Below are 23282 nucleotides of genomic sequence, written 5' to 3'. Positions count from 1 at the left end.
AAGCAAAGCAAAAGGGGTAAAGCAGCGGTGGGCTATTTAGCAGTTCACAGAACACGCCTTTCTGTAGAAAAAGGCCAGTTTTCTGCTTTGAACATCTCACAAATTACATGAGATCTTTGCATTAATATCAGAAATCCATCATTCTAAGCCCAGCTGATAGCATATCTTGATATCTGAATGATGTGAAGAGGAAATCTTCAAAATTACATAGCCATACCGCCGCCCCCCCCCCCCCCCCCCCCCCCCCCCCCCCACACACACACACAACAATCACTTCCACTATGAGGATTTGGATTTGGGCTTAGGTCCATTCATATCAGTAAACACGGACCCCAAATTATCCACAATTCCCTGTGATCAGATTAGTTTTCAAATGCATATTATATCTTAACAATCTTCTTGCTTGCTGTGCTGTGGAGTGTGTGCATGTGTGTGTGTGAATGTGTGTGTATTACTCTGAGCATTAGGAGCGGAGAGTAACGTAAAGGTTATAAAATGGGAGGCATGTTTATATAATGTGATCAGTGCATAGTACACAGTACAGACATGTGCTCAATCTCCATGTCTAATCACAACTGAATGAGATTGAGTAAAAGGTCTGGAGATTAATCTCAAGTAATTGAGCAATCTAGTGAGGGAACAAGGAAGTGTGCGTGAAAACAAACTAACAAAGAGCCATTGGAGAACAAATACAGTAGGAGACTGTAATCATAGTAATTGAATGCTGAATTTATATATTGTTGCTGTCAGCTGAAAACGTCATTTTCAGTTTCAATTCATGTTTTAACCTCAGTTGGAGGATTACATGCTCCTCTATGGGTTGAGAAAATTCTGCATTCCTTTAGTTTGTGAAATCTTTTCGAAAACAAATTAGATAAACTCAAACATACATGGTTATCAACCTAAAAAGAAGCCTGTTATGTTTTTATTTGCTCCTGAAAAGTTTCATTTTGGAGATATGAGGTTTTCACCCGACAACAGCAATATGTAGAGTGATATGTATAGTCTACTCTACTCTAATATATGTCTTCCAATGGTCCTTTACAGTGAATATGAGGTCCTGGTATGGTGGTACCTCATCCTGTGTTACAGTTTAAGTTGTTTATGCCTCTGCTCCAGTGCCACCAGGGCAAGTTCTTGTACATTTATGGCATTTAGTGAATAAAGTGATTTGATTCTGATAATACTGTTTAAAGAGGAACTCCAGTGAACGATCCATGCACACATAAGAGTTTGTTCCTGCTGTTGGATCTCACCCCATCTTCTCTTCTGCATCTGGAAGTGCGTTAGTGACGAGTGTCTATGGACTCATCGCACCAGCCGGCTGTTATTTTGTGTGGCGGTTGTGTGATTGGAAGTCGGCCATTTTCCTCTCTAAGACCCTGGTAGCTCTGACGTCATCTGCACACGTTTTCCTCCTGACGCAACGATGAAGGGAGCGGGCAGCCGACCAGTAAGCTGATAAATCAGGCCTGATCTTCTCAACGAAGCGGTCTGGGGAGCTAAAGTTGGATTGGCCAAACAATGCCAGGCTCTGTGCTCCCTATGGGCTGAGCCATAGGGCCAAGTTAAAGCTTTAGAGAGAGAGAGAGTGTGTGTGTGTGTGTGTGTGTGTGTGTGTGTGTGTGTGTGTGTGTGTGTGTGTGTTTGAGAGAGAGAAACAAGCTGAGGCACAAGGTCAAAGCCATTTAGAGAGCTATTTAGAGAGAGTATAAAAATTGTACATCTCCATCTGCAGCTTAGGTGTAATTGTTATAGAAAATAAGAGATACTATAATGCCACACACTTAATCCAGCTATTTTAACGCTCAAACCCTTAGGCCTACACAAACTGATGACATATAACCAACACAATAAGCACATAAAAGTAATGTAATATATGTAATACATGGACATTGCAGGGATTTGATCGGAAAACAATAACCATGCATTAAAACTGAATGGTACTTCTGTGTGTCTAACAATCCCGTCCCTGCAGTGTTATGTCAGACTCTGCTCACGCCAAATGAATTGAGACTACTGGGTCAACCCACGTTTAATGTGGTGGGTTTTGCAATGCGTTTGGAAACAGACCCACAGTCACCTGCTGCCATTGTGACCTGGATGATCCCTCCAGCGTTTCCCAATCCCAACAGAACTGCTGTTTCATTTGTTAAAGCTGCTGTTGCTGATCCAACATTGGCTCAAGCCGCAGGATTCTGTAGTTCTCCATGACGCCATGCTTGAAGTGTTTCCCCTGCATTAACATAACCCTTGACCTAATGATTCAAGACCACGGGGAGAATGCAATACGATTGAATATGATACAATGAGATACGATACGATAAAATACGATAGGATAACAAGATACAATACGATAAGACAATAAGATACGATGCGATGTGATACAATAAAATACAATAAGATAATCTAAAATACGATGCAATACGATAGAATATGATACAATAAGATACAATAGGATAAAATAACATACAATAAGACAATATACGATAAGACAAGATATAAGACAAGATACGATACGATATGATGCAATACGATACAATATGCTACGATGCGATACAATACGATAAAATAAGATAACATACAGTACAATAAGATAAGCAGTGCTGAAGAGGCTACTTTTGAAGGTAGTTTTACAAGCTACCATTTACTTTACATTAGATGAACTGCAGCAAAGCTTCCATTAAAGGGAAATATAGTTTTCTGAGGTAAAGTTACTCAAAAGTAGTAGTACTAGTAGTAGTAGTAGTAAAAAGTAGTTCAGACTACTTGCATTTCCATTTTCTGTGATAAAAGTTGTTGCAGTAGTTAACTGCACCTCAAAATAACAAAAAAAACAAAATACAAAAATCCAACTTGAATTTAGTTGAACTACCACTACACTACTGCAAAATGTAGTTAAACTACTAGTTGCATGCCACTCCCCAACACTGAAGATATTCTGAACTTTATCAATCCCAAGAATCAATCAATAAAGAGAACTAAAAGAACTCTTGGTTTGATGGCTATTGAAAGATGTACAGGCGAAGATTGTGTCTTGCCACAGCAGCAGATTTGTCAGTTGTTACTGATGAAATCATGCAGCGTTAAATGAATATTCATTTCAGTAGTAGCTCAATTATCTTCCAAAGCACAAAGCAGGGAAAAGTTTTGCTCATCACTTCTTCCTGTTTCCTGAATAGCAGAAATATCGCCTGTCCATTTCAGTCAACTGAGCAGTATGAGCACAGCAATTCCTTATGTATTATATGTATTAGAAGTTATTTTCTCACTCTTCTCTCAAGGTTCACAGGCTCATCAACAAAGTGAAAACCATCTACAATCTGTCAATTTCTCCACAAACTGCAGTATCAATAAAACTGAGGGAAATGTCGCTCGTTCCTAAGCGTGACACTGAGTTTGAGCTGTGCTTTAATCTGTGGAAAGAGTAAACTATGTTCAGAGCCAAGCGTAGGATTTCCTGTACTGATCACTGGAGGGCGTACAACACTAAATGAGCCTCTCACCAACTCAACACTGACTTGGCCTCTGTTCTCTTACAGGAATTGCAGTTTAATCAGAAATTCCTAAATTATATTGAGGTGAAAGAGCCAGTACAACAGAAACAAATCAAAGCTAATCTAACTTAGCATATACTTAAAACAGGACAATGTGGTGATCTGTGTTCTCTCTATTTTTCAGTTTTCACATTCCTTCTATTATTATCACATTCACTCATCAAAATCAAATGAAGACGACAGACTAATACATATTATTTCAGAATGTTGCCATTTTATTAGGGCATTTAAGAGCAGCATGCAATGAGTGGTAATGAAATCCCACCATTACAAGTGAACACAACCATCAAAGTAGTCTAGAATATTTATGTAACACTTCGCCAAACTTTTAAATACTTGATAAATTAACCCTTCAAGTAAGAGCAAGTATTGTTGAGGAACTGGAACTTTAAACCTTGCACCTTATTTGTTAATGACCCCGACTTTAAGAGCACCAACTTAGTGTCGACACTTTTCACGCTATGAACAAAACATAGTCTGAAACAGCATGATTACTGAAAACCTGTCAACACCTCTTCTGGTAACACAGCAAGAAAAATATGCTGTTAGGAACTTTAAAACATGTTTAACATGTTTAAAACTCGAGTAATAAGTTAGCATGTGTTTTCATTCAAGCACTACAGTTATCTTCCCAAAGGTGATACAGTACGTCTTCTCATATGAGACAATGTGGTCAGGCCATTTGTTTTACAGAGGAATGAAAATCTTATGTCCTATTTTTCACATTCCCTCTTCTGTTAGAAAGACTAATACTAGTGTAGTAAGACAGACATACTGAGCATTTACTACCTACATTATTTCTCATCCAGACTCTGTCAAAATGTGCATTATTCAAGCTTTCTGCCATCTGAAACCACTCTGATGAATGAGTTCATCGCCACGTAACGGGGACCTTTAATTATTTATCTATCACTGATTTGCTGTTTACTTTTTCCATTTAAGTGTGTCAAGTATTTAATTAGTACAGACTACACTGTTAGTAGTCCCTGCTTCTAGGCCACGCCCCTCCCTCCTCTCATTGGCTGTCGGCTGTGAGGTCTTCTGGCCAGTACTGGTCCTGCATGTAGTGGTTGGAGGAGGCGAAGCTGGGCTCCAGCGCTGCGTCGTCGTCCCTCATCCTCTCCTGCAGTTCCCGCTCCCACTCGCCCTCCACCAGCTTGTAGAGGTCCAGAGCGGCCTGGGCGTCCTCCACCGAGCAGTGGCCCCGCCTCCCGACCTGGGCAGGGAAAACCAGACGGGGTTAAGTTATGATCAGCAACAACTCTTTGATTATAATCAGGTACTGAAACCCTGCTAGAAACAGGTGAGTGCACTGCAGTTATATGTGGACATTATTAAAGGGGAAAATCCACCCTTAGATACTCTTACACTGTTAAATAACACCAATTTGTGATTTTCACTGCATTCCAGGAGTTATTTTGTGATGAAGTATTGTAATCTACTTTTTTTGGTGTACCCACTTTGCTACGTCTCCCAGAATGACTTTTGATAACCTGCCTGCAAACATGTTTCTGAAATTTTTATTATACTTATACTTGTTAAAACAAAACACCTTAATATTTCTAAATGCGTTTTGTAGGCGCCTTTTAGTAGTTCTTAGAGATGACAACGGAAGCCTTATTTCTTTCATGGTATTTGCAAAATGTAGGCTAGTCTTTGTAGTTACAAAGACGCCAATAGTTATGATGAAACATCTCCAGATTTCGTTTACATTTTCCACAGTGACCCACGCTCATGAAGCTCTCACCTGAATCCTTCTATCCAGCAGCTTACTGGCCAGGATCTTGAGGGAGGGGCAGCGCCCGCGGGGGAAGCCGGCCAATCGGGTGAGGAGACGCGTAGTGCAGGTGTCCCTGACCATGTGACCTGGGTGGAGCATGTCCAAGGCCTCGAAGTCATTGTAGATAGAGTGGCCCACCACGACTTTGCCCTCTAGAATAGCCAGGACCTGGAAGAAGAGGAGCCATGGAAGTGCAAGAGAAGACAACTTAAAATATGAATGACTTAGAGTGGGACAAAATTAGGGAATACATCGGGATCAGTGATTGGTGGAAATTCCCTTGTCACCTTGAGCTTAACTTTAAATGGGGAAGCAAGCAGGAACAAAATCTATACTCTATTCAGTGGATCTCAAACTGATTTATGGGATAGGAAAAAAACATTTCTACCATACAAATTTATTATCATTCATGTGTAATTTTTCAGATTTTTCCTCAAATTTGGCTTTTTTTCTTGTGACATACTGAATAGTGATAATCTAATTAAACGACCTGAAAGGGGAAAATCATTCTTTGTTGTCTTTGAACTTCTGTTACATTGTATCGTGGTCATATCAAATCTTGAAACCCGTATCATGTATCGCATCGTATCGTGAGAGAAGCATATTGTCCCATCCCTATTGGCTGTACAGACTTGTTCTCTGTGTATTCAATAAACAGTTTAACAACTGAGTGTGTTGTGTGAGAGGAGATGGTTAGAGAATCAGGCAGCAGATCTCAAACACAAATACGAGGCAGACCGTACCTCCTCCCTGGCCTCAGCGAACGGCGTGGCGTCCCACAGGTGGTGCCTCTGGATGCCGCTCCAGCGAGTCCTGTAGTCCGTGACGCGCTGACAGGGACGGATGTATTTATCATAGACGACGTTACCGTGATAGTCCAGTATGCTGCAGCGGGCCAGCTCACTGCAGCGCCCGCCCGGCCCCGTGCCCACCATCTCACAGTCCAAGGCCACCACAGTGGTCAACAGGCAAGGCGAACTACGGCCGCTAGCCGGAGGGCTCGTCTCAGAGGAGAAGCCGCTGTCCACCTCCCAGCTCTCCCCGAAAGCCACAGCCGACCTCTGCTGGTCAGCTGACCTCTGCTGCCCGGGCCCAGAGGTCTGCTGTCCAGTTTTAGACACATCAGTGCTTGTGTCTTCTGAGTTCAGAGTGCTTTGACTTCCTTGCCCTATATGGCTTAAGCACACTTTTTTGACTAGTTTATTTGTATCCAGTGTGTCATCGTGGTTGTCTGGTATTTTCCTCTTCAAGCTGGCGATTCTGTTCTTTCGCTGGCGGTTTTTCCTGGCTTTAGCGTTCTCCATAGGATGAAGCATCATGGCTTTACTGCATAAAAACCTATTGTTGTTGAGGAGCCCCCATGAGGGGGCTTTACTCCTGTTAGAGGCTTCTGCCATCATCAGCCCATATATTTGACCAGGGAATCATTTCTGGGAGAGAAAAAAAAAGCACAGAAATACCATAATGTATTATTAGGGAAGGAGCTCAGATAGCAAATTACTATTTTTAAGATGAATACTTTCATCTATGTAATCTGGGTTATATTAGAAACAGTGTAAATACATGCCATTTTCCTACCTCTGTTTCATGTAACTGTAACCCATATAAAACTCTGCAGGCTGGCTATGTAGAAACATAATGGAGGATAAGGGCCGGGTGTGTGAAATTTAAGTACTAGAAAGAAAAACTGCAATACTCAACATGGCCAATTCTTGCCATGTACTAATACACATTTTCTAAGGTATGTAGCTTGTTAAGTATAACAGTTAACCAAAGTATGAGATAATAATTCGGAGACACATTCCTTCGTGTTTTCTCGTATGGCAAGCTTCTTGTGTGAAGTTACGTCACATCAGACTCCATCCAAAACCTAGCAGTTTAATGTTGTTTTGCTTGTCGTCGACCATAGCATACCTCGTAAAATATGACTTAAGACTTTTTCTGAATCATTAGGTTCCACTGGTAAATTCGGCATACATATGATCCACCAAGCAGCTCGTAAATCACTAAAATCTCCATTTATATGCCCGGTATTCCTACAGTCCTCTCCGGCACCGTGATGGACGGTACCGAGCAGTGTGAGCGATAGTAGAAGTTTAGCCTATGTTTTAATGAATTTAGAGGTCGTTGGTAGATTGTATGTATACCGTATTAACTACTGACCCCTATGAATTCATAATAAGTATTGAGTAATGTTTCATGCGGTACATACGCCTGCCGATGAGCAAGGCCAGACCTAACTGAAAGATATTTGAACGGAGTTTGGCGTAACGCTGTGTCCATGCTAGAGAATTGAATGTTGCACAGCTGACGTTATGCTAGTTTACGACAGCCACGTCAAACAACACACTGCAGACCACACTCTCAAGAAAATGATATCACGTAAATTAAAACTACCAACTAAAATAGATAGATATGTATCTTAAAAGCCAGGCAATGACAAAAAAAGATTAAATATAAAGGTTGAAGATTTTTACCTTTTCAGACCGCAGCACGTGTACAGAGCGGTACAGAGTGAACATGTCTGGGCAAGTGTTCTGTTCTCCATCCTGATTGGCTCTTTCTCTTCCTCGTGTGACGTTTGGCAGGAAGTGCTCAAATACCAAAAACAGGCGTGGCTGCCACCTACTGGCTTGGCGCGTTACTGCCCACAGTCATGTTAAACAAGTACAGTTAATAAATAAATAATTACGCCACTGCAGATAACCACCAAATACATAAATAGCAGCTGAAGTTGCCTTATACAAAGTCAGACGTACTACTGTGATCAAGCCACTGCGTCAGGGCCAGAATTAGATTACTTTCATTAACAGAGCAATGACGAGTGTGGCATTCAAGCCCTATTCACAGAAACAAGAAAAGAGAACTTTATCTTTCTCAGAATATGACTCAGCTGCACCTTGCACCTGTTGCATCACTGTAGAACCCATGAATGGAGCAAAGAAAGCGCTCTTGGTATTATGTGTTTTATATAACGACTGCCAACACCTAACGCTGATTGAAAACTTTTCTTCACAAAAGTATACAATACGTATGAAACTAAAAACAGGAGAAGCAAGTTCCACCAAGCCTAACTACAAGGAACAGAGTGGCTGGGACTTCAATATCACACTTAGACCCAAAGATAGATAAGTGATTTTGTGACTGACACTGTGTGTAGATACCATTTTTTGCAATACTGGCATGACACTGATTTAACAGATTCTTTATAGCTCCTGTGTAAATCTAATAATTTGTTAGTAAGATCTTTTGAATAGCCTGATTTGTTTATATTTGCATTTTATCATTTGGTTTGGATTGAGTAAATGAAGAAATGGCAGAGACTACATTTCTCGTATCCTCAAGGTCCCACCTTGAATGTACTGAAATATTCAAAGCTGAATGAAACTCTTTTCTGGGGGGAAAACAATGGATTTAAAAAGGAAGCAAGAAATGAGGGAAAAGGCTATGTAGTAATACCATGATACCAAGATTTAGAGTCAGGGGAAGTCAAGGGGAACATGACAGCAAAACCTAATTTTAAATGAGGAAGAATATAGTTTCGTCAGTAGCTTGAAAGTAGGGCTGGGCGATAATATTCAATATCATTTATCGTCTTTCAGTGGAATCATATTGTGATATGGTGATTTTGGGATATCGTGACACAATTCTTCTGTCTAAATTGTTAATTGGTAATTTTATTTAAAAACTCTGACAAAATGAGGTCTGGTAGGAGTATTATTAAAAAAATGTCACTTTTGTTCGACATCACACCAAACATTACCATTCGGTTCAATGGGATGAACATTAATGTGATTATTTAACATGTGATTTTGCATACGTGAGCCATATTGTGATATATATTATCAAAAAATAGCCTTATGATTATCTTGATATTGATTTCAACCATATTGCCCAGCCCTACTCGAATGTCAGCAACAGTTTTACTCAAAACTTTAAGATTACTTTCATGAATCAAATCATACAGTTCTTTTTGGTTTTGTGGGCCTTTTATTTCACGATCCTTCCAAATGTACAAAAACAAAGACGTGGTACAAAAGAAAAAAAAAGAAAAAAAAAAAAAAAGAATTCACCAACCCAATACCCCTTGTCAAGACGACGACAACAAAAACAAAGCGATAGATGACTGGAGACTGGTGTCAAACCAAAGTGCATCAGTCTGAGGTGTAGTAGACAGACCAGGGGAAATAATCTCAAATTTCAAAAGCTGTCCCTCTTCCCTAACAAATTTTTTTTGTTGTTTTTAAATCAGGCAGGCCCTGGCCACCACATCTCCACCTTCCACAGTTTTCCCAGAGCAGCGGAGGACCCAAAGGGAGGGCCGCGTCATTGTGACTCGGCTTCAGAGCATTCGGTAGTTCACTAAGAGACTGGAATATAATTTAGTTCTTTCTCTGTCGGGATTCCCCAATCCTCCTCCTGTCGCGGGGGACGTCGAGTTCCAGTTCTGAGATTTTATAGCTCTATCTTCTTCTTCTTCTTCTTGGGCTCCTCCTGCGCCACCAGGGGGTTGGTGGCCTCCTTCTTCAGGTAGGAGATGAAGTCGCTCACCTCGCGACCGCCCTGGAACCAGAGCGGAGACACGAGTCCATTAGCCAACATGCGGATCAGGAGGCAAAGACCAAGACTTTAACCAGAATACAGACATGAAAGCACTTTGTTTTAACGATCACTCAAGCTGAGACTCACCTCGTATTTCTTTGGGCTCATTTTCTGTCCGGCTGGGGCAAAGAAGATTGTGGGGAATCTAGAAAAGAAGGAAAGGTTGATCAGATGAGAAAGAACCAATATATATCATAGCATTAGGTAATGATGCGCTTCACACTCTACTTTTTAAAATGGGTTATGAACATGACCAAGACATCAAAATCAATATTTTATACCCAGGGTTCCCACATTCACTTAGACATCAAATTCAACAACTTTCTCAATGACTTTTAAGAAATTCAAGGACTCCAAATCGTCATATTTTGGGATAAGACATGACATTGGTCAAATTTTTTTACTCATGGTGCTCTAAAGTCAAGGAATCCTGGTGAAATCCTTAATTTTAAAACTGCTTCTTTTCTCCACCACAGGATTTTTCCTCTGGATGTGAAATGTTGATGCTAGGATGGAGAGCTGATCACATACTTTCAAGGCCGTCTTTTCAGTTTCAAAGCTTTGAAGGCCTTATTTTTATTTTTTCCCAAACCCTGAATACGACAGTGAAGTGGTTCATTACTCACCCTCTGACTTCATATGGAGATGGCACATCATTGGCTGTGGCGTCCATCTTGGCGATGACAACACTGGGATCGCTGGCCAGCTGTGTGGGGTAGAGGAGGGAAACTGTTACTCTCTGCAAAGTAAACTGGTTGATAAGATCTAAATCTCCAGTTCCGGGGACAGTCTGCGTTTCGTCTGGTCCTGTAGTTAAATGGGTCGAGCATGGCACCAGCACTGTCTGGGTCAGGGGGTTGTTTCCCCACTTGGGCCACCCGTACTTATAACATGAGCAGTCATGCTACTAGTCATGCTAAGGCCTTTTTAATAAAAATGTCCACCAAATGGTATATGTCCTGCATGTATCTCTCCCTTACCTTCTCTCCCAGCTCTTTGTACTTGGGCTCCAGGCTCTTGCAGTGGCCGCACCACGGAGCGTAGAACTCGATCAGCACGTCTTTGCTGTCGTCGTTGACGATGGAGTCGAAGTTCTCAGCGACCACAACCTGGACACAGGGGCGGAGGTTACGGATTTACTCTGTCAGTGATAAACGAGTAGCTTTTGTGTACTTATACATAAGAGTATTTTTGAAGTCAGTAATTTTACTTTGACACAGGAACGTTTTGACTTAAAATCACATCCAGTACAGAGCACATGAAAGCATGACAACAAGAAGTCTCCTAGGGAAATCGTGTCACGTTAAAAAAAAATTAAAATAAAAAAATGACACCCCTGACACAGAGTATACATAAGGTTAAAGTAGAAATTTAGGAATATTCCCGGACGCGGTGTCTCACCTTGACGGGTCCGTCGTTGTTCTCGGGGATGGGCTCTGATTTGAGGTAGCGCTTCAGCTTGCCGTCAAAGTAATCCTGCAGGAAACGCTCCAGGGCTTTTCCATCACGACTGGGGGGGAGAAAAAAGAAAAAAACACAACATTAAAAGCAATCAGCTGGGAAATGGGACATTTAGGAAAAGGCATGTAGAATCAACATGTCTCCACGTTTACATCAGTCATACTTTAATGTATAATAATATTTGTATCATTGTCAACTCCTGCCAAGTTAAATGAAAATGAGCGTCTTGTATATCTTCCTGTTCATCTGTTTATTACTGCTCTTCTCTTCTGCAGATCTCTAGTACCATATGTCACTGTTGCGCAGCTGTGTATCAAATTCCAACACCAATGCAACGTCACTGGACACCAGCCCCAAAATATCACCATTTTGGCCCACGCTCGTTCCAAAAGCAATGTGACATTTATCAGGATGACGGGTTGAGGACGTTGCTGGAATTGAACACCAAGAAAAACTGGGAACTGCACCTCACATTTCAAAGTACCTGAACCCTTCGTCATTCAGTGCTATTCACATGCCGACGTGTGACCCACTCACAGGTGCCACTTCACATTTTGAAGCCCCGTCCCAAAATACATAAAGGACTAACATCCCTCACCGTGTTCAATAGGCTTCTGTTGAGTTATACAGCGCCACTGGATTTGTACCGTTTGTTTTATATTCTCATTTAATTAAACGAACTGGCTAGAGGAAGATGTACGATTCACTGATTTATGTGTATGTGTGAAATGTTTTTACCATTTTAAATGTACTTGTTGCACCATGGAAAAATTCCTAGCAACCCTTGGTGTGGAATGGTAATAAATTTGACTTTACTCACGTGAACTCCTCAGTCATGACGTATTTGTCTCCCTTGGCGGTGCGGATTCCCACCACAGGCAGCTCTCCGGAGCTGGCGTCCAGGCCCAGCTCAGCGATGTCGTGGCCGAAAGCGTTCTTGTTGGCCACGGCGAAGCTCAGCTTCTTGCCCTGATCCACGAAGCCCTTGGCCACCTTCATCACCCTGGGAAAAAAAACAAACGAATATTCATTTGGTCCATTTTCCAAGTGATGCTTTTGAAGATAAACTGGAAAAAGGATGTGCCTCAAATCACTGGTCCTGTATGTAGGGAGGAAAGTTTCCCACAACCAACTACGACAGGAGAATGCTACAGGAGAAGACAGAGTACCACAGAGTGACAATAGCAACACAAAAAAGAGAAAACAAATCCAACAAAATAAAAATGAACAATGTTGCCTTCATTTCCTTATTGTTTTTTTTAAATGTTTTTTTTAGAGTGGTGCTGGGGAAGGAGCAGCTCTGTGGCGAGTTAGAGGACTCCTTACCTGTTCCTCCAGTAGTTGGATCCCTTGGGGTTTTTGTCGTAGTCCACATCGTAATAGGCCACCAGCAGGTCCTTGCCCTTCATCTGGTCTTTGTTGTCGTCTGTCATGTGGGGGCACATTCCAAAGCTGAGGGGGAGACAGGAAGTAAGAACTCATCAGTTCACAACGAAATGTAAACGAACAGGCTATATTCTTTTAGCTACGCATGAATAACCAAATAATATATTGCTAGTGGTGGGTGGCATGCCAATGGAAAAAATTCACTGGTCAAAATCTGTTCTAAGGTTTAGATTTGTCCATACTGTTTCTACTGGATGAGCCAGGCTGCAGGTGAACAGTCTTTGGTTGAGTCATGCAGATGTTATTTACGTTCTGCAGACTTAATGTCAAGCTGTCATTAGCTGCAAAGTTGCTGAAAACACATGGGTAGGGCTGCTGTATGAGTTGCACCCATGTGCACTGTTTATGTAAGTGTGGCTTGAGGAAAGTGAAAGAGAAACAAGTGCAACTCCTCATCTCTGACCAAACAAAAGAAAGATGACAAAGATTAGCTAAGAAAGGGGGATATCCTTTACTGTAGGGACATGGTCTGGTTGCAAAAACAGAGAACTACAGGAAACTATCTCGCCACATGAAAATGAAACATGTGCGCCAATGTTGTAAACGTTTTTGTTTCTGTTTTATCAAAAGGTGTACTTGAGTGTTCCTAGTAAGTCACCCACCATTATCTAGTGCTCTTTCAACCGTTTTTCTATTTATTGTCATCACCTTCCTTACAAAACTTTTTGAGTGCAGCATAGTGCGGCACTTGAGGACATCATGCAAAGGAGCAAAATAAGTAACACAGGAAGTAGCATGATAGCTGCATTCACACTTTTAGATTACTCCCCAAACCACATATTTAAATTCATTAGTCAACCAAATCTAAACATCTATTTTGAGCTTCCTCAGGCTGTCATGTTGTTGGTCATATCAACTTTAAGATAATGGGCTGTAAAGTTACCGCCAAGTGACTAAAATGGTAAAAAAAAATTACTTGCTGACAGGCTCGCTAGGTCTACCTCCCATGTACTCAGATGTGTCTCTACTGTTAATCCCTTCTGATTACTTCTGTGGTGTGTGAGGACGTGCAGCCTTCTGATCCTTCTCCACATACAATCTCACACAAACACAGCAGGATCACCCAAGTTCTCTCTAGCATCATCTGCACAATATCCTGTCAGTCTGTCCTGTATGATCTGCTCTCAAAACCAGACAGAGAAATGTTTGTACTATAGCCAATGCTGTCTCAATGATGCGGTGAGTTGCCTATGCATATGGGACACTCAATTTTCTCACTGGCTTCCAACTTGTTAGGACATCGGAATCTAAAGAACATCTGATTAAAAACAAGCCAAGAAGAAAATCTAATATTTTTTAGTCAAAGGAGTCTGCAAATACCATTAATCTGAGCCCAGAATGATGCATTTTACAGGTTTAGTAGTCATGCTACCGGAGTAAAAGCCGAATCTGTGTTTGCAGAGTGACACACAACCTATTACATGAGATCCTCTTGGCACTGTGCCATGTGTGTCAATATGTACTATGTTACTATGCTAGATGACTGTATGTCTGCACCAATGCCAGCAAGGCACATTCCTGTATATCTATTGTACTTGGCAAATAAAATGAACTATCCTCTCTGCTGCCTACAAGGAGCAATAGCAACTGCACCTGAGAGGATAGGACATGGACTGAATAAATCAACACTCACATGTTGTCCTGGATGAACTTCTTGATCTTGTTACTGGTGAACTTCTCCTCGCTGAACTTGACGGTGCTCTCCTCAAACTTGTTGCTGAGTCGTGGTGGGCGGAACAGGACGACTCCCCTGTGAAACAACAGAGCAAAGGTCACTGCTGCCCTGCTGCTTCACCCACACCAGTTACACCACTGACTGACAAGAGACCGACTTATTTGGCTGACAGCAGTGTGTCGATACTACTTACTCTCCATCGATGCCGTGGCTCTGGAGGAGAGCCTCAGAGTTGGAGTGGGCGAAGCGGTAGGACTCTCTCAGGGCGCTGGCAGCCTTCAGGAACTCTGCCTGGCCCGTGCTTCCACCATCAGCAAAGAACCCTGGGAAGGAATGATGAATCATGTTGAGGGCAGGGAGCCAACTTTTCCATCTAACGGTCACCGTGACAAATCGTTTCCAAAAATCATCAGCCACTATAACTGTTTGAACAGCCAAATACTATAAAAACATCCCACAGAACAGGATGTCTGAATGACGGCTGGGGAGAAGACAAACTTACCAACCACGGTCAAAATGTACCAATATTTGCCTAAAGTTAATTTCACATGCTGATTTACGTTCGAACTGAGCGACAGAGTCTGACAGCAGAGGCTAAAGTAGCTTCAACTATTTAGCAAATGCAGAAATCAAGTATTGGAGAAAGAAACGGCTGAAATCCAAGCAAGAACTCACCAACAACACTTGCGTCTTGGTCTGTAATGAATTTCTCAAACTCTGCGTCGGCCTTCAGCTCCACAGAAGCTGGTCCGGCCTGTTTCTTCAGGTGGCTGACAATCCCATCTAAGAAAGTGAAAATGAAAGCACAAGCGCAATAGAGACAGAGAAAAAGATGGAGAGACAAACGGAATAAATGAGATCATGAGTCAGCAAGGATAAGCAGACATTAGGACTGTTCAAGCAGGTGTGAGAGCCTTTTGGACATTACATACAGGCCTACATGTTAAAAATCACATTAGAGCCAAATACCTGCAGTTCTGGGCCCATCGTAGCCGCCAGAGTCCTCTCCGTCCCTGAAGACCTTCAGAGTCGGGTAGCCGCTCACTCCATACTTGCTGCAGACATTGCTGTTGGCTGTGCAGTCAACCTAAGGGAAAAAACAACAATATTCACTTTCTGAAGAGGCACTGAGTTTCATAAAGTACCAGAGTTCAGAGTCCAGAAAGTTGGAACGCGGTGGACAAAGTGAAGAGAAGGGAGTTATGCAATACCTTGGCCAATGAGACAGTGCCTTTCAGACGCGTGGCGGCTGCCTCGTACTCAGGTGCTAGCCGTTTACAATGGCCACACCTGATAGAGAGAGGGGAGAGAGAGGACAGAGGATATGGATCTGTTAAACAAAAGCACCATTTACACTTCCCTTGCAGTCTATTCAGGCTTTAGCTTGGGGAAACTCTAAGGGAGATCTAGTGACTTCATAGGGTGGAATTTGATACCACTGAAGTATATGAACAGGATTTAGATAATACAAGAAGTTGAATCAAGAGTTAAGGAAAAGTATTCACAAGACGAAGAACATTAGCTAACTTTTTTCAGCAGAAATTGGGCGCAGCGTCAAATATTTAGCTGTATCCTCTTGTTTCACTCTCATCCTGCTCAAGTTTGCCTCAGTGGAACCGTTGTAACAGTTTACTGGGACCAATCAGAGGTGGACACCAAAACTTCCCCGGCCAATCAGGACGTTACAACAGTGTAAGGCCACGCCCCCAACTTCCTTAGTAACCTCATTCTCACGTAGTTTCCATTGAAATACTTCACAGCTGACCTGATTGTTTCAAAATTACCCTAACATAAGTTATGACAAATTATCTGCTGTTTGCCTAGTTGAATAATCAGTGCATCGTCAAACTCGGTCTCCTGATTACTGGCTCGACCGGAAAAAAAAATGAACCGTTACACACCTTACTGCTTTAGCTAACATGCTAGGTCACTAACCAATACAGCTAATGGGATTTTGACAGTAAGGATCCTGTTGTTAAACTAGAGAAGAGGCGGTATGCAATTTGTATAGCGGATATAATGCATTTAATAAATCTCGAGAAAACCCATGGGAAACACTTGCAGTATTAACGTACAAGTTCAGCAAAGTATCCAGCAAGCCAGTTAGCTAACGTTACATTATATCGATATGAAGCACGCAGCAAGTTCAGCTAGCTTATGCGTTACATTTTCACAGGTATTTTTCACAAAACGTCGTAAAGACTTACCAGGGGGCGAAAAATTCCACAAGAATAAGATCATGGTCTCCAATTCTGCTGTCAAAATCGTCATCCGTGAATTCAAGCACATCACTGGCCTGGGTGAACCCGGCGAGAGCAGCGAGGAAAATCAGTCTCAGCATTGTGGACCGCGCTAACGTCTTCTTTAGTGAAACAGAAGCCGTTAGTTTGGGTTGTAGATTGTGTTTGAAGCGGCCCCTACCAGCGAGATGAAGGCCGAGGCTGACTGCTCGGAATCGGGAAAGGCCAAATGCAGAATGCACTAGTCGATAAAGAAAGAGAAAGGGTTGGAGGCAGCGGGGGCTTCCCATAACCACAGTGTGGCAGCCTACCATTGGAGTTTGAGCCGCGTCACTCCGCCCCGCTCAGCCAATGAGAAGCGGGCACACGCGAGTTCCTCGTTTCAGAGCCAATCACCATTCGCCAAAGTCAAAACCTCCAGCCTGACATGCGGAAGTGATAATGGCCCTTTTAATCATTTGAAAGAAACTTAAACCTCTTTACTTACCGTCATACAGCACTGTGATGTAGAGGTGTAATGTGTTTCTTCATATTCTGTTATTCCTCTAATTGTTATAGAGTGGTGTTTTGTAGCTTTGCATTTATTTCATACTGCATATATTTCACATTCTCTTCAGTCAGCATTAAGTTCTGCTGCAATTTTGCGTACCCTCTTAATACATCCATATATTTGCATACTTTCATTCATGCATTTCTTCTTCATGTTGGAATTGTCGATTATCGCCTATTTGTTCTATTCTGATTTATATTCAATTTTTTACTGTATCCTTTACTCTTTGCCCCTGCAACAATTTCCACATGTGGATCATGAAAAAGGAGGGCAAACCATGACCTCCAGTCAGCGATCACCATAAGGCAAACATCCATCAATACAAACACAAATCAATTACATTATCAGAAAGGCATTCATTTGTTTTTCCCATTAAAGACCCCAACTTTTATACAACTTACATACATTTGACACTGCTCACTATGATGTATACTATAAACTTTCCTCAGAAAGATTTTAAACAGGTGGGTCAACTCTGTTCTGCAAATAAAACAGTTGGTAAAATTAGTTTAGGTGGGTTTACACTTTGCTATATTGCTGCATACTCATCATAGTCCACTAATCCACTCATAGGCTAATTTGTTGGTATATTTTTTATCTATGGGGCCATTCTGGGTCGGCTTCCTGATTATTTGTGCCCTTACATTTCTAAAACAGTTGGTGGAAATTGCTGTTTATGGTCACACAATCTGTTTTTGTATCAGTCCCTAAGGTCAAGTGTATTTATGTAGTCTGTTCCCTCTTCACTGAACTGAAAAGATTTAAGGCTGAAAGAGCCAGTGCGCTCTCTCTTGGCGAGTTTAAACTGTCTGTGGCAGACTCAATGAGGAGCTGTCTTTGTTTAGTCAAGAATTAAACAGGCTTGGCTCTTGAGCCTGCTGCTTTGATGTTGGACTTCTGCCATTTGGAGCACTGATGTAGAAATTTTGATTTGCTTTATCTTTTATGTGACTTTGACTGTGTCTTGTATATTCAGTGTTTCCTCTAGATCTTTATTCTTGGCAGGGAGGAAAAGCCTCTGAAACACCATTCAGACCATTATGTGACACTAAAACTTTCTACCACACCTGTTCAATGGCACATTTTATTCATTAATTTATTGGTTAAGTTATGATTTTGTAAATTAATTCTTCATTTAAAGGCCTAATGTATCCCACAGTTTCCCTCCCACTGAATATGTGCTGTGGGTCACCCTAAAACAGTGTGCTAAAATCAAATAAAATGACTTAATAAAATGTAATAAAATCATACACTCAGTCGTGTCACGTTGTCTGCTGACCCTAAAATAATTTCATCAGTCTGGGTTTCAGTGGAGAGTTTTAGTGTCCCATGATGGTCTAAATGCTGCGTCAGAGGCCTTTCCACCCTGACAAGAATTGGCCAAACTCAAAGATATGGAATATGGGCACAAAATATCAGCAACTTCAGCCTACAAATATTGGTATCAACCTTCAAAAACCTTCATGGTGTATTTAGAGATTCCCCTCCAGCCGGACTGCCGACACTAGCAGTGACTAGAGAACCTTCACTTTTACCAACTGACAGGATCTGATGTAACTGTCTCTTATGCTCTTAAACGGCCTACGCTAAACCCAGGCTCAGATGTCAGAGGATAGGTGAACAGCTGAGGCAGAACACCGACTGGTCACCATGTTGGATTTGTCCTTGGTTCCTACCTGTACTGGAAAATGTAACTAAGCCCTCAGGATTAGGTATCTGTCAACATAGTAAATCCATGTGCCATAACCATTAGTGATGTAGCTTGATTATCAAAACCTTTCTGAGAAGTTAATGATATTTTTCATGACCTGAGTTTGTGTTCTACCTGTTCTAGGACACAATGTAATGCATCTGTCCATCCTCCTTCATGACTCAACAGCATGAGGGATCACAGGATCTCAAACGCTGTTGCCTGGAAGACTCAAGCAGGTTTGAAAGTCTTGAGACACTAATCTCAAGTCGAGTCCCAAGTCTAAATGTAGATTACCAAGTCAAGTCCATGTCATTAATGTCAAGTCTCAAGTCAATGTAGAACACAAAATCAAGTCAGAACAAATCAAGAGTCCAGTATCAATTTAATATCTTAAAGAAAACTAAATATCTAGGACTATTTTTCTGCTTTACAGACAGAAAAGATGAGGGAAAGGTTGACTGAACACACTTTCTGTTTTTCAGCGACACCCTGCCTCAAATTCATACAGTTAAACACACTCACACCTCAGATCTGCTCAGCACACACACTTACCTTTTGAGCATGTACTGTAGGCTACACTTTCCCAGCAATTCACTTTCAGTTATTATGGCAGCCAAACAGAATTGATTTTTGGAGAGATAAGAGGAGAGAGGGATCAAATGAAGGCTTTGTTTTCCTCTCAGAGTGGAGGAGGAAGAGGAGGAGGAAAGAGAGCGGTCAGCTGAGTTGACGAGGGAGTTTGGTTCTCTAGAAATGGATGAGGTGTAAAACTATATTCTGAGAGGAAGAGGTCAGAGAGAGTGTGTGCATGTGTGCAATATTTCTCTTCTTGTATGTACAGTACGACATTTTGTCAGTCCATGATTTTTTTTCTGAGTTCACATCTGAATCTGAATTCAAGGCCTCTTCTGTAAAAAGGGTTGATAATATTTTTTAGATGTTGACTTAAACTCAAATTTGCAAACCAAATTTGCTGTTATCAATCCATCATGTATGGATAAAAGATTTAGCAAATTTTTTGCAGCAATTGTTTAAGTTTGAAACATCATATCATATAACTATATTGTACATAAGTAGATATATGTTGTATTTTTCAGAATCAGAATCACTTCTTCTTTGCCCTTATAAAATACGTAGAGTACATCACTGGCCTGTGTGCACCCACAGTATAGACAGATATTCCTCAAAACAGCTCTATGTGTGACTGACCTACAACTTCACTTCATTAAGTTTGTGTTGCTTTTTCTAAAACCAGGAAGTAAAGTCTTCAAACTGCTGCCACTGCACTTGAATGCCCTTGTAGTTGTATTTAAAGGCCAGTAGAGGGAGCCAAGTTACTTTAAAAAGGTATTCCATTGCAGCTAACTAGTTACCTCATCAAGACTGTAATCAGTAATGAATCCGAGGGATTACGCAAACTCAGTAATATATTCTGATTACTTTCAGTTATTTTCAGATTACTGTATATTTGAAGTTACAGAACAGAAAAACACATTTTATAAAGATGAACTCCTGCCACTATTTAAACAGCCTTCTCAGTTTCTCACTTTCACTTCGAAAGTTTCCCAAAAGTAATCCCCTACTTTTTCCACAAGTATCTGTCCCCAGAATACACTGTTTTTTTAGGTAACATAATGGAATACAGTGACATGTTTTTTGTATTTAGAATACATAACTCTGTTACATGTATTCTGTTATTACCCAACCCTGCTCGTCACTCAGGAAGATGAGATATAAAGGAGAGGAGACAGATCAAGGAAGGAGTTCTTAGCATTGAGACACTCAGATGTGACAGGGCAAATGGTGGTGCAACTCAAGAATACAGACCGTTACACAATATTAATATGTAGATAATAAAGTTGCCTCTGTGTACATTACCTCTCTGCCTCCTGTTAACCTTCCTAGATGCAGTGCAGTACAGGAAAACCACATTCTGCAATTTTGGTGTTTTTCTTACTTGGACTGAAAGTTTACACGGTCATTTATGTGCCGAGTGAGTTTCATGACCTTTTAGTCTTTGAAACCTGTCAAAACCTCCCATTATATGATTTCAAAAATACACGTGCGTTACTGTGAAAATAAGTATTCTTCTGTTCATTCTTAAAAAGCTTACTTCTTGCAAAGCCGTGTTTTTTGTGAAACAACAGTCTTATATCCTTGAATGAATGCCCCTCATCTCTCCCAGCAGCAGCAGAGCCCCTGGCTGAGACTTACAGAGCCTTGATAATCCCTTAAAGCAGAGCTGCCCCCCTTCCAGTCCAGCCTCTGTTTACAGTAAACCTACAGCTGAGGAGGAAATGACAAAATTAGACGGAAATAATCAAGAACCAAATGAGGCTAGGCTACACCCTGGAGTGTTTTTTGGTTGGTGGTCAATGTCAGTGGAGTTGGGATGGATAGAGAGAGAGAGAACGGGGGGCGTTCAGAGACACAAATCAATAAGGTTGTCGTTCAGTATCTATTATGCAGCAGTTTGTAACACATCTGTACCAGTTCAAGGTCACAGTTACAGTAGACCGGATGGAAGACATACTGCTATCCCATCATACACCCTGATAAACATTATACTAAATGCTGTAGGTCAACATGTTTTCATCACCATTCAACCATCATTACCTCCACCAAGGAGGTTATGCTTTCGGTGCCGTTTGTTTGTCTGTTTGTTTGTCTGTTAGCAGGATTACGGAAAAACTACTGGCCCAATTTTCATGAAACTTCGTGGAAGGGTGTAGCATGGGCCAAGGAAGAACCCATTCAATTTTGGAGCGGATCCGGATCCGACTCACGAACAAGCAATAATAGCACGAACCTTGGCGGAGGTCTGCGCTCTCTGAGTGCCCTTCTAGTTTTATCGTGGGAACACGTGTGTGTTTTGTGTGTGTGTGTGTGTGTGTGTGTGTGTGTGCACGTTCGCTCTGAGCACACTGCTGTGCTGAAGAGATTTGTTCGCTGTTACCCACAAAGCCCCTTTCCTCCCCCATCAGAGCCCCCCGTTTCCTCGGTGAGATGGTTGCCATGGCAACCCGCTCAGCCAAATCTGGAACAAGGAGAAGGAGAGGGGAGTCGGGGTCTGCGGCATTATGCTTGTGACATGGTTAGAGTACTACGTGTGTGTGTGTGTGTGTGTGGTGTGTGTGTGTGATAGAGATAGAGAGCAATAGAGAGAGAATGTATGTGTGTTTTCAGCATGAGAACCCTCCTCCAAATCCTTGAGGAGACACTGGAAAGAGTGAAAAAGAGACAGCGAAGGGAGAGAGAGAGAGAGAGAGGGAAAGAGAGAGAGACAGCAATGGAGAGAGGAAAGGAGTGTGTGTGTGTGTATGTGTGAGGGAGAGAGAGAGAGAGATAAAGAGAGAGGGGACAAGGAGAGTGAGAAGGTGGGTGTATTCAGCAAGAGTCACCTCCTCCAAATCCTTGGAGAGAGAGAAATTTCAAGGGAGAGAAAGGCAGAGAGAGAGAGAGAGAGAGAGAGAGAGCGAGAGAGAGAGAGAGAGAGAGAGAGAGAGAGAGAGAGATTCCTCATGCCTTGTAACACCAACACTTCACATCTCAGCTGCGTCTCACCCGAACACAGAACGCCTTGTTGTCCCGTCATTGTCCTTTCACCAGTGGAAACACTAAATATCCATTCATTCACAATGGGACGATGCACTTGTTACACACTTACTGTACTGGAGAGAAAAATGCTGCTATCTTTGTACTCGCTTTCAAATCTCCACACAAACAGCCACATATTCAACAGTTAGGCTCAATTGCGGACGCCATACGATTCATTCAGCATGCTATGTTTGTGCACTGGATATTTGCAGCATACAGGTCTTTACAGGTCGGATTTCACAATAATTCACCACCAAATGATGCTGATACAGATTGTCTTTGCAGTATACGCAGGGTTTACTGCAAAATTTTAGATTTTTTTCCACACCGTCATTTCTTGGCTCCATTTGAAGATTTCTGGTCAGCGTTCATGTGATGTATGCTGACAGTGATTGGGAAATATGATAGTCAACCTGGCTATATCACTCTATAACACCAAATATCACAATATGTGACACGACAGTGGGTCGATAACTATATAAAATGTGTAGTCACATATGTATCAGGGGGGAACAATAGTACTTTTGCATACTTTTTGTGCAGTTTCCAAACTTTTCAAGACTTGGAAAAGATCAAGTTGATTTTCCAAACTTTGCAGACACACACAACACCCTGTGTAAGAGTCTTTCAAGCATAATGCAGTGTTGTTATGGCTCTGACTAAATATTGTCACATGACACC

The 23282-nt window shown here is 41.7% G+C and overlaps 2 protein-coding genes across 2 annotated transcripts; both read right to left on the bottom strand.

Annotated features, from left to right (window-relative positions):
- Positions 1-3771: 3771 nt before the first annotated feature.
- On the bottom strand, positions 3772-7849 carry isg20 (interferon stimulated exonuclease gene). The gene is made up of 4 exons (XM_071911093.2): positions 7815-7849; positions 6081-6767; positions 5305-5505; positions 3772-4773 (listed from the first exon to the last, which is right to left on the bottom strand). The coding sequence occupies exons 2-4, from the start codon at positions 6735-6737 to the stop codon at positions 4573-4575; spliced, it is 1059 nt and encodes a 352-aa protein (XP_071767194.1). The 5' UTR covers positions 6738-6767; positions 7815-7849; the 3' UTR covers positions 3772-4572.
- Positions 7850-9172: 1323 nt separating this feature from the next.
- On the bottom strand, positions 9173-16998 carry pdia3 (protein disulfide isomerase family A, member 3). Its single transcript, XM_071911075.2, has 13 exons — positions 16729-16998; positions 15733-15811; positions 15491-15608; positions 15197-15304; positions 14715-14844; positions 14480-14596; positions 12727-12852; positions 12221-12403; positions 11341-11449; positions 10920-11048; positions 10566-10645; positions 10027-10084; positions 9173-9900 (listed from the first exon to the last, which is right to left on the bottom strand). Exons 1-13 carry the CDS (start codon positions 16860-16862, stop codon positions 9793-9795), a joined length of 1479 nt encoding a protein of 492 aa, XP_071767176.1. The 5' UTR covers positions 16863-16998; the 3' UTR covers positions 9173-9792.
- Positions 16999-23282: the final 6284 nt, after the last annotated feature.

Source organism: Centroberyx gerrardi, chromosome 4 (genome assembly GCF_048128805.1).
Source record: "Centroberyx gerrardi isolate f3 chromosome 4, fCenGer3.hap1.cur.20231027, whole genome shotgun sequence".
In the NCBI taxonomy this organism is placed as follows: Eukaryota; Metazoa; Chordata; class Actinopteri; order Beryciformes; family Berycidae; genus Centroberyx; species Centroberyx gerrardi.
Note: the sequence above shows the minus strand (reverse complement) of the source record. Positions and strands in the feature narration are given on the sequence as shown.